General features: G+C 43.6%; 2 protein-coding genes across 4 annotated transcripts in view; one reads left to right on the forward strand and one right to left on the reverse strand.

The window, feature by feature from the left end:
- Positions 1–677: 677 nt before the first annotated feature.
- Positions 678–12034, forward strand: TUSC2 (tumor suppressor 2, mitochondrial calcium regulator). Its single transcript, XM_068130716.2, has 3 exons — positions 678–1081; positions 5577–5697; positions 10040–12034. The coding sequence occupies exons 1-3, from the start codon at positions 915–917 to the stop codon at positions 10130–10132; spliced, it is 381 nt and encodes a 126-aa protein (XP_067986817.1). The 5' UTR covers positions 678–914; the 3' UTR covers positions 10133–12034.
- Positions 12035–15279: 3245 nt separating this feature from the next.
- RASSF1 (Ras association domain family member 1) overlaps positions 15280–19562 on the reverse strand; it is a 285057-nt gene continuing 280774 nt past the window's right edge. For all 3 annotated transcript variants that reach the window (XM_078786708.1, XM_068130717.2, XM_068130718.2), the window contains exons 5-6: positions 17156–17271; positions 15280–16968 (exon numbers count right to left, since the gene is read on the reverse strand). In XM_078786708.1, coding sequence (XP_078642834.1) covers positions 16822–16968; positions 17156–17271 — 263 coding nt within the window. In that variant the 3' untranslated portion in view covers positions 15280–16821. The remainder of the gene's footprint in view (positions 16969–17155; positions 17272–19562) is intronic.

Raw genomic sequence — 19562 nt, forward strand, 5'->3', positions numbered from 1 at the left:
GAGGGTGGCGCATCCAATCTACAGGGGGAGGGAGGGGGGAGGGAGGAGCACACAACTATAGTACAAGTGAGGCCGGCGGTGCCGCATCAAACCTACAGAGGGTACTGCACAGGGTAACAGGGTACTGTACAATATCAACAGTATTGCTGCGCTCCCACAACTCATCCTACTGCTGGTATTGGCCTGTTGCTGTTGGCCCATGTTGCACATAAATGAATTCATTCGCAGCTTCTGAAATAAGTTTACTGCATCGTCACAACTCAGACATCACAAAAAGATTCATACATGACAAGTGATCCGCGTTTCACGGGTTTGACCCGTTTTGTTTGTGAAAACCCGCAGTTCCGTTCATCATCACCTCCAACTTGCCACGAATTAAAATTGCTTAAATTGAATTAAATAAATAAATTAAATAAATGAATGAATTATTAAATAAATGAGTCAATGAAAAACTGTGCAATTGGCGCAGTCAGCAACAATTCAGTTGTTCATTTTACTTCACAAACTATAAGTTTATAATTGATAAAATAACACAACGTTTGTTCGGCCGAAGGAATGACGCGTCATCGAAGGCAGCCAATCACGTCAGCTGTCGTCGCTGATTCCTCAATCTTGAATTCGTTTTATGGGGCTTTATTTATTTATTTACAGATTTCACAACCCATCAATAAATTGACACATTCGGGAGCCGGAAGTAATACGGGCCTGAGGGAGCGGGGAGCAGCTCAGACGGCGCGTTTATTTATTTAAAACAAATAAATTGCACAATTGTTCACAAAAATTCCCGCACGCACGTGTCGTGACGATTGCATGCTTTAATAATGGAAACGTAGACTGATATATTGGAGTAATTGAATTTCTGAGGAAAACAAAAAGGAAGAAGAAGAAGAAGAGGCCCTGTGTGTTTGACTGCCATGGGTGCCGAAGGTTCTCGCTTGTGGAACTGGAAGGGGAAACGGCGCGGACAGAGCTCTGGGCAGACGTCTGGCCGTGCGGGCGGGGAGGTTTGCGTTGAGTGGCGGGACGAGAGGCAACTGAGTCGGCGGACGGGACCGCCGAGGTTCGTCCTCACTCGGCGCAGGTAACGCTCTGAGGGCGCTCGGGGAATGGAAGGTGCGTGTTTATTAATATCACTATCGCCATTAACGATCGGAATCACGAGAATACGTTTATTATTAATATTAATATTTATTATTACGTATAGATTGATGAAGGGAGTAGATCAGAGCAAACACAGGTATATATATATATATATATATATATATATATATATATATATATATATATATATATATATATATATATATATATATATATATAACACACACACACACACACACACCACAAGCCAAACATTGATTGTGGTTGTTTGTGGGTTAATTCCGTGCATGTACAAATTATATATATATATATATATATATATATATATATATATATATATATATATATATATATATATATATATAAAACCTTGTAGACATCCTCCCTGTCCTAAAAGGTTCCTGCTTTCGTGCAAATGGAGCAATAATATATTTTACCTGTTGAACCGGTAAAACACACGCACGTGTTTGACACCACACGTGACAAAGCCGAATGCCTCAACTCTGTGTTTGCCTCAAAATCTTGTGTCCCAAACCCATCTCTCTGTACCCACCTTCCCCAGTCGAACCCAGCTGCTCCTGGACTCTGTGTCTTCTCCTGACAAGGTGAAGAAGTTGTCAAACCTCGACTCTGATAATGCAACTGGACCAGATGGCATCAGGCCATGGGTCCTATAATCCTGCTCTGTCCCTCTATCACACCCTCTCTCTATGCTCTTCACCCTCTCTTTTGCTCAAGGTCATCTGCCATCAGTTTGTAAATCGGCAAACATTCTCGCTTTACACCAAAAATAAATCCTTGCAACTACAGACCAATCTGCCTGCTCCCATTTATCAGCAAAGTCATGGAATCCATCATTGCTTCCGATATCAAATCCTTCCTCTGATCATCAATTTGGTTTCAGACCAGATCACTCTACTCTGGACATGCTGCTTCTGCTGTCTCAACAATAGATGGAGGTCCTCAATGCCAAACAGGAAATCAGAGCTGTCTCTCGACATATCTCGTGCCTTTGATACGGTCTGGCACCTCGCTCTGCTCACCAAACTCTCCTCCTATGGTATCCATTGAAATCTCCACGCATGGCTTGCGGACGTCCTCTCTGTCGTAATCAATGTGTGGCCCTGAATGGATTTCTCTCATCTCCCCTTCCTGTTCAGGCTGGAGGCAGTGTTCTGGGCCCTGTGCTTTTTCTTTTCTTCATCAATGATCTCTCTGACACGCTGAAAAATCCTCTCTATCTATTTGCTGATGACCACTCTCTGCCACGCCATTCCTCATCCCTCAGATCGGCAGCCTGCAGCCTCCTCACTTTCTGCCGACCTGGACAAAATCACAGACTGGTCAAAGAAGTGGAACATGTCTTTCAATCCTGACAAATCTCACATTCTCACTGTCTCTCTGAAAAGACCCACCGAACAACCCTCCCATCTACTTTCTCAACAATCCTCTCCAAGAAGTTCTGTCACTCAAGCTTTTGGGTCTCACTATCTGCCATGATCTTTCCTAGGAAAACAACATTTCCAAGCTGGCTTCCAAAGCTCTCACCGCAGGCAGGTAGGTGGTCTTTGTCTTCTACCGACTCCTCTCTGGCCTAGCTCCCCCAGCTCTATCTGTGCTCTGTCCCCCAAATATTCCTACAGGTCGCACAAGATCTGCCAGCAACCATCTTCTGGTGAAACTGCCAAAAACAAGACTCTGCTCACCTTCACTCTTTCATGCCTCTTTACTCCCGCCTCTGGAACAAACTCCCTCACTCTCTTCAAACCCACTCCTCCCTCCAGGTCTTTAAAACAGCTGTCCACCACCAACTCTTATCTTCCCCCATCCAAAACCTTGATCTATTCTACCTCCGTTAATTCACCCCAGATCCACTTTTTTGAAATACCAACTTCTTTCCTGGAAGTCCTAGCAGTCCATGTGTTTCATACCTCTCCCACCCCCTCCCATGTCTCCCGCTACCTTTATTATGTTTTGTGTCCGTTTTTTTTTTTGTGATTAATGTTAGCTCTTGCATGAGCCTCGATCTTGTATACAACATATATATATATATATATATATATATATATATATATATATATATATATATATATATATATATATATATATATATATATATATATATAAATAAACACTTCGGGCCACTTGTGATCATGACTTATTACTAAGACCTAATTAATATTACTTCTTACTTACTTTTTTACTTATTAACATAACTTATTACTAATTAGTATTACTAATACGAAGACCATAACTTATTTTAGCTGAGACATGGACGTTGAATTAGCCTTGGAAAAACGAAACTTTGAATAAATAAATAATTGCCCACATCCTGTGCTTACAAATGCCTGGGCCAATTTTTAGTCCAAGTCTGTCACTGTATCCAATCATCGTGCTGCTTAGATGATATGCTCTGGTTCTTTTGACCGAGTGTAAGATTGAAAAAGTGCTGTGCCATGATGAAAAGCAAAGTAGCCCAATTTTGGACAAGGCACGGCGGGAAAGTTCAAAGGAGCCCAATTGAGCGCCTAAGACACGGGGTGTTGGCAACACTGGCTCTGGGTGGGGGAGGAAGGGGGTGGATGATACGTTCATTATTTTTATTGCTAAATTTTATTATTATTATTATTATTATTAATATTATGTGATTCCCCAGGTGAACACCACAGGGATCACGAAGACCCTAAGCAAGCTTTAACTCCGAGGCGACGATCAAATGCGGACTTATATATATATATATATATATATATATATATATATATATATATATATATATATATGCGCCGGAGGAAGAAGGAGAAGAAGAGGAAGCTGAAGAGCTTACCTGCGGAAAATAACTCAAACAAAACGGATTTATAAATGTACAGAAAATAACGAAAGGGTTTATTAAATGAAATACCGATTAAGAAAATGCGCACCAACTATATTCCTAAACAGGACGTCCCCCACACCAGACTTACACACAGACGAAGGATGAAAATAAACTGGAAAATAAAATACGTGTGGGTTGTCGTGCACTTAGCTCAATCTGCTGTCCCGACACCTCCTCAAGACCTGTCTCAGGCCCCTGTTCCTGCGTGGGAATCCAGATGCGGTCCCTGCCTTGGTGGGAAGTAGGCCTCAGTCAGCCTCGCTCGCTCGCTGCTAGGCCTCACCGGGTGTCTCGCTCACCCCGGCCTCGTGGAGTTCCGGCAAGCCGCCCTCGTCCATGCGGGGAACCACAGTTCTCGGGCCTCGGCTCTGTCTGCTGCCTCTGCACATGTCTCGTCTCTGAACTCGGTCGGTCTGATTGCTTCCTGGAGCCCGTCGCCCATGCACAATCGCTCGTGAGGTCCAGAACGTGAACAGGCACGAGCGCGAGGGAGAAGAAGCAAGGGAGCAAGAGGTCGTTGCCAAAGGCAAGAGAGAAAATGTCGGTCTGATGGTTCTTTTATTGACCGTCTCGTGACGTCATCTGTGCCTCTCCACCAATGCCCGCAGGCCACCACTACATTGTCCAGCTCTCCCCCAATCAGCGTGCCGCTTCTTGCTCGCCCTTCTCTCTGCCAATCAGTGAGTGCCTTCCTACTCCACCCTGGCAAATCATGGCTCCTCGGCGCGTGTCTTCGGCCTGCTCGACCTCAATGTGTGCTTCCCAATGGTGTAATTAGTGGCAGTGCTCAATGTCCTGGCTTCCTGGTGGTTTTTATTTTTATTTAGCGAGTTTAAATGCGGGTGATTGCGTGGCTTGGCTATGTGTCTATGGTGTGGTGCCAAAAGGGATATAGGTAATAAATCACTGAGGTTTGACTAACAGGGGAATTAACATAATCCCTACAACTGGTTAACACAAGGACCATCCTCGTATGGCCACAATTATTCACTCTTACGCGGCAACCGGCTAAACAAAACTTACTACATGGTGATGGTTCTTACCCGACATCCGGAGCATGTTAATTTATACACCCTACCTGTTCTAAGGTAATCACTACCCCACCGACGTCACAATATTATTCGTCTTGATTAATATATGCTTTGTTACAATGTTATCATTGTTTTTGTTATTTATTTTGTAATTAGAATGCCATGCCATGGAAGGACATATTAAACTGCTATATACACCTCAACATGGCACGGGTTTTAGAAACATTGGAATGCTTAGATTATTTGTAGTTAATTAGCCTAATCAATTCAGGACATAATGACGATCAAAGCTCCAGTAGAACACCACAAAAACACCACAAAAACATGCCACACACACACACACACACACACACACACACACACACACACACACACACACACACACACACACACACACACACACACACACACACACACACACACACACATCTCCTTTTAGTAATAGATGCGATAACTATCACAAATACTTATTTTATTTTCATGTTTTGATAGTAAAGTTAAAACTAGTAATTTTTGAATCGAGTGCAAAAAGCCTCAAGTCACCACCATCATCCTGGTTCTCCCTTTCCCAGCTCGATGTACTTCGATGAAGATGGAGATCTAGCTCACGAGTTTTATGAGGAGATGGTCGTCGTACAGAACGGCAAGACCATGACCAAACTCAAAAAGCTGTGCAGAAATCTCATTCCTCAAGTATGACTTCATGTTTCATTACTCGAGTTAAACCCGCTGTATATACACTGCACGTGCAATCTTGCGTTGGCCCTGGACCTCAAGAACATTTAAGTGCGAAACGGTTGCTTCATACACAGGTTATTCAGCAGGTTTAAGCTCATCTTCCATCAGTGCAATGTGTTGATCAATGACGTCATGCCTTGTAATGTTTATAATACAGTTGAATGAAAATTTGTGCCACTTTGTGGTTATTGTTTGGTTTACCACTGCAGTTTTCAGCAAGAGGTTTTGCACCCAATACAGGGTTCTACTTATTATAATATGAAAGACCCTTGCCAGATTGGAGCGGCCAGTGGATTGGGTAGGATCTGCATATAATTTGTATTGCCAATTATCTGTCTGTGAGCAGGATGTCTCAAAATGTTATGGACAAATTCAGACAAAACTTGGTGGACAGATTGAGTTTGTGACTAGGACAAATTGATTAGATTTTGGTGAAGATCCCGATCCGGCCCATCGGTGGGATACAAAACGTAAAGTTTTCAGCCTGGAGGAGTTATCATTACATTACCTACTGTGTAATTGTGGGGAAAAATGGCCTCTAAAGGTGGTTGTTTTTTTTACCTACTGTGTGCTGTTCTCGTTATTATTTTGCCATTATCAGTTATTACTTTTACTATTAGAAGTGGCCTTGAGAAGTCACTACAGTGACGTGGTATGATGCTCCAGCTGCCATCTATGCACCTTAACATGTTACCGATTCGTCACTTCCGTTGTTCCCCGTAAACATTTTTGGTTCCATGTACTATTATTATCGTTTAAGTGAATTGGAGATAACTGTTTTCAAAGGTAAAAAAAATTAATGTTTTAAAAAGAAACCGGAAACCGGACCGGAACCTGACGAAGAAGAAGAGGAAAAGGAGGCGGAGCGAGTAAGGTGGAGAAGAAGCCGAGCTGCTTCGAGGTCTTGAGCAAACGCTGGCGAACGGGAGTAACGAGTGAACTTTGGGTTTCCTGGGAAAGGGATTCCTGCGACAGAGTTATCGCTGTGACAGATAAACCTGCGTGTCAGGTTTTGCGGTTGATTCTGAAGAGAATCATTGGAGTGCTGTTACGCCTCGAGTACGGGCCAGTTGGCCGTTTTGCCTCGTGCCCGATTTCGCATCGCTCTAGGCTCTTCACCTCGCTTCAACCATTTCAACGCATCCAGCCGTTAGCCTGGTTTGCATGTGTCACTTGGATTTCGAGTGGGAATTTGCGGTTCGCCGTGTGGGGAGCCGTTGAACATTCATACCCGAAGGTGCGATTTCCCAGTCGCCTCTTGAGGACACCTTTGCCTATCTTTGGCAGTGTGACTGTCAACCGAGCGGGATTCTGGTCTCGATACAACATCGTTCTGACGATCACTGGAGCATGGATCGACTTTGGCTTGAAGCCGGGACAGAGACTTTGGGAATGTTATTTTCGCTCACTTGGAGCACAGTGAGTTATATTGTACGAAACTGATGGTACCATCATCGGAATGATATATTGGTTGTACAATTGATTACTATTGTTTTTGTGCTGTTATTCTTGTGTGACCTTAATACAATACTTGTTTGTTGGTAACAATTGGTGTGGTTTCACCATTGATCTTTGACACACAGAATAACACATCTTTCTGCCGTGACTCCTCTCGGGGCTCGGAGGTACACCGTGACCGGGGTTTGGGGAGGAGCACGTAACACATAGCAAGGATGAACTAGAAGGGCACTCGGTAGAGAGCATAGCTCCACCAGGCTGAATAGTTTACGTTTTATATCCACAGATAGGCCAGATCTGGATTCGGAGCTGAACCAAAAGCTAATCGGCTTGTCCTTGTCACTTACCCAACTCATCCACCAAATTTTGTCATAATCTGGCCATGACTTTTTGTGATATCTTATTCACAAACAAACAGACAAAGATGGGGGTGAAAACATAACCTCCAGTCCTCCATCCACCTTCGGTGGTGAGGGTAAAACGGGAACGTGGGGATTTCTCGATTTTATATTGGTGATCTGATGGCGAGCAAGCATTTGCAAGTCAGGGTATTATTTTAAATGTAGATTAGTTCAACAGAACATGTAGATTACAATGAGAATGTAAAACAAAGGGTGCTTTCACCTCAGTGTTGCCCAGGTAAAAAAAAAGGGAATTGTAATACCCTCTGCCACCAACACCAGGTGGTGCTACACGGTACACATTCACGTAGAGAATTTATGCACCTTCCCCAGGCCCCGAGACCTGCGCATGAGGCTGTGGCCACATAGCCTATGTTAGCCCCCAGACAAAGTAGTATTTGTATTTTCACCCTGAGTAATGTTTCTAAGCATTTATAGCTGGAGTACCCAGCGTTGCTCAAGCGAAAAAGAAACATTAACATATTTGAAATGAGGGCAAATATAATGGAAAAGCAATTTCATCCAAATCAGAATCCATCACAAATGTCAAATCATCATTTTACCTTTTTGTTGAATATATGCTGCTGAATGTGCCGTTCATCACGTTTGAGTTAAGTATGATGCCGTACGTTCAGGAAGAAGCCTTACCACCAACTTTGACTGCTTCTGGAATTGTTTTATTATTTGTGTTCAAATGTCTGGTAATTGTTTTGTATTTGTGTACTTGTATATAATTATAAGTGTCATTAATCAAAAAGGCTTGGGCACAAGTGATTAAAAAAAAAAAAAAAAAAAAAGCCTTTTTTTTTTCTAATTTTTTTTTATATTTGTTTTTTCCTGAAACGCTCCCAGGCACTCACTGATGAACCTATGAATGTTTGACCAAGATCCGTTCAGCCAGCTGAGAAAAATGGCAATAGACAGACCAACTGCGTGTGTGTGTGTGTGTGTGTGTGTGTGTGTGTGTGTGTGTGTGTGTGTGTGTGTGTGTGTGTGTGTGTGTGTGTGTGTGTGTGTATAAATAATATACTATATTTAAATATGTTTACAAGATTTCCTAAATTCTAATTGGTCATGTATGTAGCATCATAAATGAATTCACCATTGGGAAGACTCAATTCCAACATCATGTTTCGCTAAGTCGAGAATTGAAATGTTAAAGCATAATATGTATCTATATATGGGTATGCATGTGTCTTCTGATACCTCAGGGAGATGGATGCCCCTGCATTGCATAACCCCAGGTCACCTGTGGGCAAGGTGTAGTACCTGTCAGCCCCCATTACCAGGGTAACGGTCCATAGTCATGCGGTTTAAATGGCAGATGGCTCCACATCTGGTGGATGAGAGTCCATTCGACTCCAACAGCACGGGCGGAACAGGGTGAATTCCCCAACGGCCAGCAGAGAGACGGAGAGGAGTGGCGAACCCCGTCGATACCACACACTTACTCGTGTGTAGCAGCCATAGAAAGGCAATACGATGGCATCATGCCATCATAGTCCGAGGAGACTCGACATAATCATCACAATCATATCTAACTTGATCACTTTATTTGTAAAGAAATATAATTACATGACGACTCTACCAAATTGATTTACCATTGTCTTGGTTCGTAAGGAACTGAGCGAGAGGTGGTCTAGCATTGCCTCTGCAGGAGCCCCAACAACAGTGCACCGTTCCTCCATTGATTCGGTGAGAAATAAAATAATTTCCATCAGGATGCTGGCGATAACTCGCCTACTCTCTTCCGATCAGAAACCATTGTAGAATAATTATTCTGCTTATTTCTCCCACACCTTTGGAACGCCCAAAATGGGTTCGGAGGGGGGAAAAATAATTTGCTGCAACCTTTGTTGTAGTTGCCATGGCAGTTTTGGTTGTTTGGATAAGTAACGACGAAATGCATCGGCCACAGACAGACAGACACCAAATTGCATATTTTTTTTATGATGTGAAATGAAATTACATGGTATGACGTCAATGAGAAGCTGCATCCATGTGATCTGGGCAGAATTGGCTTGGAGTGCTCCGTCTCATTTGCGCCTCACGACACACTCGTTCCAAAGCTGAAAAGGTATATATGCCTGATACAGCTTTGCCTCATTAAACCTGCCGTTCCTGGAGGTTGGTATAAACCTCATCTGAAAACTCTTCCTCACTTCAGGTTTACCTGCATTCGCAGTCGTGCCCATTCGGTTCTCTTGCGACTTATCGTCGTAATGCAAAATCACAGGTGTCCAAACCCTCCTCCATTAACGTTTCGGCTCATCGTTTACGTTGATTTTTCAGCTCATGAACCGACGAGTTTTCAGAACCGTTGTGCAATTGTGGTGTCCCACGTGTCGTTTAAGAATCGGAATGTGTCATTGCACCTGCTAAATGTAAAAAACGATTTTGATCAAACGGTGAAACTTCTGTGTTGTGTGTTTTACCAGGGCATGGTCAAGTTGGAACATCCTCGCATCCACGTTGATTTCCCATTAATCATCTGCGAGTCGAAGCCTAATTTGCATCACAGAGGCATCTGATCGCTTTGTATCAAGAAGCTCGCCATGCTTCTTTGATTCGCCCAACGGAGGTGTGTGCCAAGCGATTATTTAGAGACATGGTGTGCCTGAGGATGTTTTACCAAATACTCCGAAATGGCAGGATCGACAAAAATGTATGGTATTGTTTATTGGTTGGATCAAATGAAAAGTTTCCAATGTCAATTTTTCCGGTTCATCGTCAATTGCCATGACTTTTGACACGATGTTGTGATTTCTGAAGCACTTGGTTTAGAATAGCAGGAAGACTAGGCCCGATGTTTAGTTGTATTGAAACCTCCGACGATATGAATGAGAATCTGCGGCCTCCTTCACGCACAAGACGTAGAACTATTTTGTATTTGCTTCCTCACTATGCGTAATTAGCACTTGCTGCATATCACCTCCACGTCGACACGAACCCGGTATGGTAGCATCTGCAGTACACGTTTCTACCACGGGCCGGCACTACCGCATGCAGCCTTTAATCTGCTGGTGGAATCAAACGAAGCATGGGTTCAATTTAGTTTCCAAGTCGACAATCGCAGATAATGATGCTAATATCGAGAGGTTAAAGCTGTACGTTTGTGGGTGAACACCAAAAGTAGTTCAACTTGGAGAAACGAAGCAGTGATGCCAGGTCAGCATTTTTGCCTTGCCACGTTAACACAAACCTGATTTTGGACTCTATCAGGACATATTTCCTTTTCAGCAGGAATGTTGGTTCGAAATCAAACGATCTGGCAGGATATGTACATTTGCACAGCTTCGAAGATCCTTTTCATATCGATCCTTTGTGAATTATTGTTTAAATGTGATCGTACTGTTTTTTTATTGACTCTAAAAGGGGCGACTTATTTAATAGGAAGGTTTACAGTGGACCATGGTGTAAATTATTGAGGAATTCAAATCGCCAGTTTAGGATTGACAACGGAAGAAATACACTTGCTGAGCAAATGTATTTTATACAAGTTAAAGGTTGTTTTTTTTCCATTACATATGTGATGGATAATAAAATGTAATTTGGTGAATGTAATTACCATGCGCAATTTTTATTTTTCAATTGTCATACCTTTGTATAAAAAAAATTTTAAATTTTTTTTATCAAATCACAATCCAACGGACAGGTAACTTTTGTAGAAAAACAATACAAACGGTCATGGGAAGCGCAGAATGTCGAGACCAGATCCTACCCTGAAAATTGTTGATTCTGCATTTACTTTTTTTTGTCGCAAAGTCGAGGTTCATGGATCAGGAAACAGCAGAAAGGGCAGGAGCACTAAAGCAGGGTTGAGGGACAAAATGGAGGGAGATTGACAAATGGAACGAGGGGTTGGGGGATGAAGAAAATGGATACAAAAGCAAGCAGTCACAAAATAAAAACTGGAATTTTGGAAAAAGAAAAAGTGAGTTGGGTTGGGTAGCGGCAGGGTTAATGGGGATATGAAACATCATGGTTTTGGAAGGGGGATTGGAAATTGTGAACAGCTGTCTTCAAAACTTGGAGGAGAATGATAATGTGGAAGATTATGCCATAGTCATGAAAAAGAGGAACCAATTAGTGGAGATGAGCAGTAATCCTGCATTTTGATAGTTTCACCAGAAGAGTTGATGGTGGACCATGTGAGCCCTTCAGGATCTTTGGAGGGGAACAAAGCACAGAGAGCAGAGGGTGCAAGACCAGAAAGGAGGTGGTAAGAGACAGACCACCGTTCATAGAACACCTCGCCCCCCACAGTCTTGAGAAAAGGACATGGGCGAGATCTGCGAGTGGCGGTTCCGATTGATCGTGATGACCTAAGATGCTGTAACATTCTGTCCACGTACGCACTGCTAAATGGAAGGGTTTCATGTCAAAGGCGATTTGTGTGCTGCAGTGTTCAAGTATAAAGATTTTAAAGGTTGAAGAAAATATTTTGAGGTTCACTGCCATTGATGCACCGTCTTTTACACCACCTTATTTAACACGTTAAATTAGTTATTCGTGCCTGTCGATTGTGTCCATTTATGACTTCCTTAAAAACAACGTTTCCAATTTGGAATTATTTTCAATTTGGTTTGATTTCCAGGCAGGCAGAGTAAACCAATTGTTTAACCAAAGAGCAATTGTTTACAGTAAACAAATTGTTTAACCCCACTTTTTGATTCGCGGGCGTGAGGTAATTTTTTTTTTTTTTTTGTATACTGAATCGAGGCTCGTGGAAGAGCTAACATTTATTTCACAAACAAATCAACCAGACAAACAAAATATACAAAAAGAGGGAGTGGAAGACAAGATGGGGAGAGAAGGGGAAGCACACAACCACGTGGTTGTGCCACAACCAAGATGAATTCCCTTGAGGACTCGAGACACCAAGTAGTCAGTCACAGCACACATAACTCAAACAGCTGCTCTGACGTCAATTCAAACATCTTCACCGCTATGGTTATTGGAGAATTTTGTACTGAAGATTCATCTCTTCAATCCAATTCCAAATTTCTTCCAACCTCAAATATTTCTTGCTCTGCTGTTGGTTATCCAGCATGACATTTGTCGGGTCAGGGCTACAGGTTGCACAAATACCAGTGACTTTTAGTTTTAAGAGGAATGAAGGAATTGGCTTGGAGCTATTTTCTTTCACCATTCAAATCCTTCGTGTTAATCATGTTGGTTGGCCATTCTTTTGCTCAAGCTTTACCACCCTTTTTTTTTTCTTCCCCTCCACCACATTAAATTGCTCCTTTTTCTTTTTACATTTCCTAATTTGCTCCCTTTAGCAACTTGACATTCAAGAAGTACATTCTTACAAGGGCAGAACATCACTCCTATCCTTAATCCATATATGTGACAAAGGCTGCCAAGCAATGAACAGAGATCAGTAAGGCAAGGCATAGATGCAGCAGTACAATTACACTACTTCAGGCACAACCGTCCGTCCCCCCCCCCCCCCCAAGACAAAGTTGCCAATATAAACCATTTCCATTAAAGGTCACCAAAAACAAAAACAAATCAACATCCTGGTAGTTTGTGGATGAGGGTCAATTCGGAATTAAACGGTCAATGTTTGGTTAGAAGCAAATCTCGAGTACGGATCTGTTGCTCCAGTGCAACTAATGAGAACCCAAACTTCAATCTTCTTTGTTCGTATGCAGCACAAGACTGCATGGTAGTATCATCGGCTGAGGTCATGCCTGTGGTGCTGATGCAATGCCTTCTGCGATTTGGTCATGGTGGTGGCGATACCTCACACATTGATCCACCCTGCCTGCAGCCTGGTGTCGGCTTAACAGTTAGTTATTAGAGATCTTAGGGTCTTGAGTTTGAGCCACTGTTGTGTCATTGAAATAACACCAGGTGGGTTAACTCAGCCTGTCATCCTTCCAAGGTTGGCAAAATGAGTGCCAGCTTACTGGTAATAGGGGCAGCACTGCATCAGTGGCATGGCCGCACTTCCAGAAATGATGCAACCAGCAGCCACAGGCTGAATACTAAACAACAATCCTGCCTGTGAAACACCGGGATAACAGTTTATACCCGAGTCAGGATTCAAACATAGGCTAGATAGCTTGGAGGCGAGTGCGTACCTCTGTCATTCTGTCAGCCCAAACTTCCAATGGAAACACTGGACTTCTCCTGAAAGCCAAACGCTGTCGAGAAAGTTTGCTACTCATTCGGTTGTTGCTGCCCCCCAAATAAAAGCTATTTCCATTTATATTCTTTCCAAAACAGATAAAGTTTAGTAGTTCTTGCACGTGCATTCTGAGCATTCACAAGCAAAGGCTAGCGTATGGATAACCAGCTTATCCCACGCCACCCTTTACAAAGGACAGCATTCTCCAGAATACACTGGCACTGCACCAGACAGCAGGCTCTTCTCGTTGTAAGATACCACATCCAGAATCAAATCCACCGTCAGAAGAGGTAAGTACAGTTAAAACTAGAATGGCACGCAGTAAAGTGCATACCTGGATCTGGATCTGGATAGGCTGGATCTGGATCCGGACAACAACACAACAACATGCATTGTAAGGCCATTTTCCCTGCTAGAGCGGGGGTTAGCCCTTAACCAAAATTGAATTGGCTTGTTCTTGTCACCTACCCAACTCATCCACCAAGGTACATCATAATCTGTCCACAACATTGAGATATTGTGCTATATACTGCATCTAGTTTTTGGCCCCATCTCTCAATTGGGAAAAATCACAAATTCTCATATCCAGAAATTTCAATTAATTAAAATTCAATCAATTTGTCCTTGTCACACACCCAACCTGTCCAGATGTTTTGTCTGAATCTGTCCATTCTCTTTGAGTTTAGCCTGGTGTTGGCTTAGCGGTTCGGGTGCCGGCTTGGGATCCTAGGATCCTGGGTTCGAATCCCGGTCGATCGCTAAATTAACACCAGGGGGGTTGACTCAGCCTGTCATCCTTCCGAGGTCGGCAAATTGAGTACCAGCTTGCTGGGATGAATGATCCCGGTGTGTACCCCGGTTTAGAATAGGTACACCGCATCCCTGCGCATCGTAAGAGGCGACCAAGGGTTGGCGTCAGGAAGGGCATCCGGCCATAAAAACATTGCCTCAAACAGGGAACCATGATTGTCATGGGGCCCTCAAGGCCAACCCCCTCCCTAGCGGGGAAAATGGCCTGAACACGTTCATTCATTCATTGTCCATTCTTTTTGAGATATCCTGCTCACAGACAGACAAAAACAGAGGTCTAGTCGATCGCTTTGGTGAAAGTCAGGTAAGCGCCGTCCAGCTTCAGTGGCAGAGGTAACTAAACTGTCTTGTCAAAATGATTAACGTTTGGAAAACATTTAATCAAGAAGTCTATTTGCAGCAAACAAAAACGGCAAAGTCATTTAAAAACAAGCTTGAACAAAGGAATGGAAACGGCATCCACAATCAACCATTACACGAGGCAGCTGGCTACAAGAACGGCTTTCTTGGCTCACATTCCATGTCGGAGCAGAAGCCGAAAGAAGCGCCATATTTGGCAAACACTTGCAGCTGACTGCACTGCCATGTGGATTCCTTTGGCGTGACAAGTACAGCCTTTACACTCGGTGAACTGGCCTCGGGACCACGGGTGTGTCCCGAGACATCGCGTGGGAGCGTTGGAGGCCGCAAATCTCCAGATGCAATGTTGGTCAATGAAAGTAGACAAAGTTAATTATATCAAAATATTTTATTGGAAACTCTGCATCAAGGTGTAGATTTAAAAACAGTTTTATAACCATTTTTTAAAACAGTGCACGTCCCCTCCCCATCCCCCTCTCGCCCCCCCTCCCACCCCCAAATAAAGAATGAAATAAACAGCCAAATGTAAGTCAGTCAGTGTACTTTCGTGCTTATTTGCTGTGTTAAAAAAAGAAAAAAAAAGTCAGCATCACAAAGCGAAAAAAGAAAAAAAAAGAATGGGAAACAGAGTTCAATCTCTCCAATCACAAAATAACAAAATACAGATGATACATTTTCTTGCATTACAAAATTAAAGGAAGTTAACATCGCATACATTCATTGCAGCAGACCCATATTGCACGCACACGCACACACAACCACACGTCATGTCTTTGGTCTGCAGAACAATCGTGGCAAAATTGGCCCGTCACAAAATTCGACCACAAAAAAAAACAAAAAACAAAAAACGGTTGAGAACTTTAAATAAACTTTAAAAACTTAAACGTCACAGCTTTGTATCTCACGGTACTCTGACATAGTGGTGGACAGTATAATTTGTTTTATATTCAGACAGTGTACGTCATAAATTAATTATAATTACTGAAAGCACAAAAGTTGAATGTGCACCTGACAAAAATGGACCACTTCGCCAACGGCCTGAAAAAGGTGCCAAACGTATGGTCGACGAATATGGGCACAACAGTTTTGAACTGAGCATTCTGGCCTTGGTATTGGGTCAGAATACAGAGCAAGTTGACCAGGTTTACATCCAGTGTTTTGTAGCTCTCCTCGTAATCAGCAATCACATTTCCCCCCCCGAGTTTAGAGCTGAAAAGCAAACGTGTAGTGTTGCTACCAAAGGTCATGCTACACCTTCGAGTGCTCAGGTGCCCAGTAACAAGTGCTCTTGCTGGAAAACATTTTACATACTCGTGTTCCTTCCATCGTCTCGTCGGCCAAGGCACCAAGTTGCAACGGTCTTGTCATCGTTACTTCCTGTACGTCGAATCAGCATTTCACTTGCACATTATGAAAGGTGTGCACCACACAAAACATTCCATTCCAAACCACCACGTATCAACTTACTCCAGAGGCAAATCTCTTCAATCACAGCTCTTCGCAGCAATTCAATCAAGTATCGAATCAAAAATTGAATTGCATCGTTCACTCTATTTCCACGTCCACAAACGGTCTTCGTCAGTCACGTTCTGTAATCCCGTCAACACATGCCACACCACTCCCACGGCAACGTATACCAGAATGCACAGCACAGGTAGAAATAAAATTTTAAAAAGAAATAATAAATCTTTTAAAAACAAATCTGCCTCACATTACTGGCCAGTGAGAGCAACACTTTCACACCACTCGGCCTGCTGGTCCGGACTCTATGGGCAGTCAAGTGCTTCGATTCCATGTAACATCATTTTCAATGACCAAAAACGTATCAACTTCAAAAAAAAAAAATGGAATCTTTAATTTCGATTGCTTGCACCGCTACTACCACTGGTACCGCCAACACGAACCCTACCATCAGCCAGGTTTGCGTGCGGCAAGGGCCTCGTGTAGCTTCTCCTGAAAAGACGAGTACTTCTCTTGCACTTTCTGGACATAAGACTCCTCTTCTCGCTCCAAAATGAGCAGAAAGTTATGCAGCTCGGGGATTGTGAAAGCATCCCACTGGAAAGACAACAACAAAAGCAGTCAGACATTTTACCACCACCACCACTTCGATGAGAGACACCATTCCCATGCCCAGTTAAACCTCATGGCTGACAGGTGTGCTATACCTCTCGCTTTTACAACCCCCAGCCCCAGAATCCTCGACAACAACAACCAACGAACACACAACAACCCTCGGACTTACAATTACTTCCCCAGTTTCATTTTCTTGCAGCACAAAGCGAGTTGCAGCCATGTCGGGCCCAGCCAGCAGGCGCAGGTGCAGTGGGTTCTCCTCGTCTTCGAGCTTGCGTTTCGTCACTACAACACGTGCAAAGGGAAGTGTCGCAAGCAAACGTCAAAACCCCATACATACAAGTTTATCACATTTGCAGTCTGTCATTCCAGCAACATTCTGCAGGTCACTCGTTAGCAAGTCTCGTTTTCCTCTCAAATACAACCATAACTACCGATCGTTCCTGGTCAACACTCAAAACAAATCAAGCCTAAACTCAATTCCAACAAAAGCAGGCATGTGCAGCACGCACAATGTCTGCACCATCGAGGACAGGCTACACACACAGTGGTATAACAACAACAACACAACATGCATTTTAAAAGGCCATTTTCCCTGCTAGAGCGGGGGTTAGCCTTGCGGTCCCCATGACAATCTTCTCCATTTTGCCCTATTTTCTGCATCTCTCCTTGTTAACCCCCTTGCCCGCATTTCTTCTTCCACCATCTTTAGCCAAGTCTTTCTCGGTCTTCCCCGTCCTCTGCTTCCTTCTACATTCATTTCCATCACTCTTCTCAACCAGTCACTTTCATCCTTCCTTAACACATGACCAAATCATCTCAACCTGTTCCTCTTCACAGCATCAATCACAGGCTCTATTCCCATCATCTTTCGCAATTCATCATTTGTCTTGCTCTCTCTCAACGATACTCCGCACATCCGTCGAACCATTCGCATTTCCACCCTTTCCAACCTTCGTTGCTGCTCCACGTTCATTACCCATGTCTCGCTCCCATAAATCATAACACTTCTCACACATGCAGCATACACCTTTCCCTTCAGCTTCAACGACACTCCCCTCATCATCAGCACGCCACTCAGTTCCCGAAACTTCTTCCATGCACATCTCACTCGAGCAACCGTTGCCGAGTCAGATCCACCTTCTCCATTCAGCATGTCTCCGAGGTAGCAAAATGTTTTCACACCTTCCAGCTTCACGCCGTCTCGAAGATCCAACTCAACATCTCCTCCATCTGCAGCTCCCTCTGTGCACACCTTACACTTGAATGTAGCTGCCGCACTGGTTAATGACCCTCTCAGACCATTACATTTTTGATGAACCCACTCAGCGCACATTGTACATTGAATGGAGTTCACTCCGACACCCTTCCTACACACAGCACAGGGCCACTTCCCAGTTCTTTCCACCTCACCACATGCTTTACCACTTGCCATCACCTTCGTCTTTCCGATATTCACCTTCAGACCTTTTGTCTCCATACATTCCATCCACGTGTTCATCTTTTCCTTCAGTCCATCCATACTTTCCGCAATCAACACCAGATCATCTGCATACAACAACTCCCACGGTAAACCCTCCTTTACGTTCTGAGCCAGCACCTCCATCACAGCTACAAATAGTAGTGGACTTAGTACCGACCCCTGATGCACTCCCACCTTCACCTCAAACTCACCACTGTTCCCGTCCTTCGTCCTTACAGCTGCGCACGCGCTCTTTTGTACAATGCCATCACTACTCTGATCAACCATTCCTCCACTCCTAACTTCCTCAATGCCCATGTCAATACTTTGCGTGGAACCCTATCGAATGCTTTCTTCAGATCAACAAACCCAAGAAACAACTTCTTCCTCTTCATGTACTTCTCCTGCAACTGCCTCACAATGAAAAGCGCATCTGTCGTTCCTCTTCCTGGCATGAATCCAAACTGCATTTCGTCGATCTTCACTTTCTTCCTTATCCTCCTCTCCAACACCCTTTCCAAGACTTTCATTCCATGCTCCAATAACTTTATCGCTCGTTACGAGCCACACTCCAGAGGGTCACCTTTCCCCTTGTATAGAGGGACGAGGGTACTCAGTTCCCAATCCACTGGAATGCGGCCTTCTTTCACCACCAGATTACAGATCTCTGTCATTCTCTTCACACCCCAACTTCCTGCTGCCTTCAACATATCTCCCACAACTCCCGTTGGCGCTCCCGCTTTTCTACCCTTCATTGCTTTTATCGCTTCCTCAACTTCCTTCTCAGTTATCTTCTCTGCCGGTCCTAAAACTGGGTTACTCTCTATGTTGCCATCCCATTCATTCTCTGTATTCAACAGCATTTCCATATATCTTTTCCATCTTCCTTTAATTCCATCTGGGTCGACAACGATTTGTCCCACTTCATCCTTCAAGCAACTCACCCCCATCACATCACACCTCTCTTTCGCTATCTGCTTTGCAATCCTGAATACCGCTCTCTGACCCTCTTCCGAATCCAAGCATTCTCCGAACATTTTCCTACATGCCTCCTGCGCCTTTGCTACCTCTTTCTTTGCAGCCTTCCTGGCTGCCTTATAACTTTCATGCTCTG

The sequence above is a fragment of the Myxine glutinosa genome, chromosome 11, assembly GCF_964187855.1.
Source record: "Myxine glutinosa chromosome 11, kmMyxGlut1.1, whole genome shotgun sequence".
NCBI lineage: Eukaryota > Metazoa > Chordata > Myxini > Myxiniformes > Myxinidae > Myxine > Myxine glutinosa.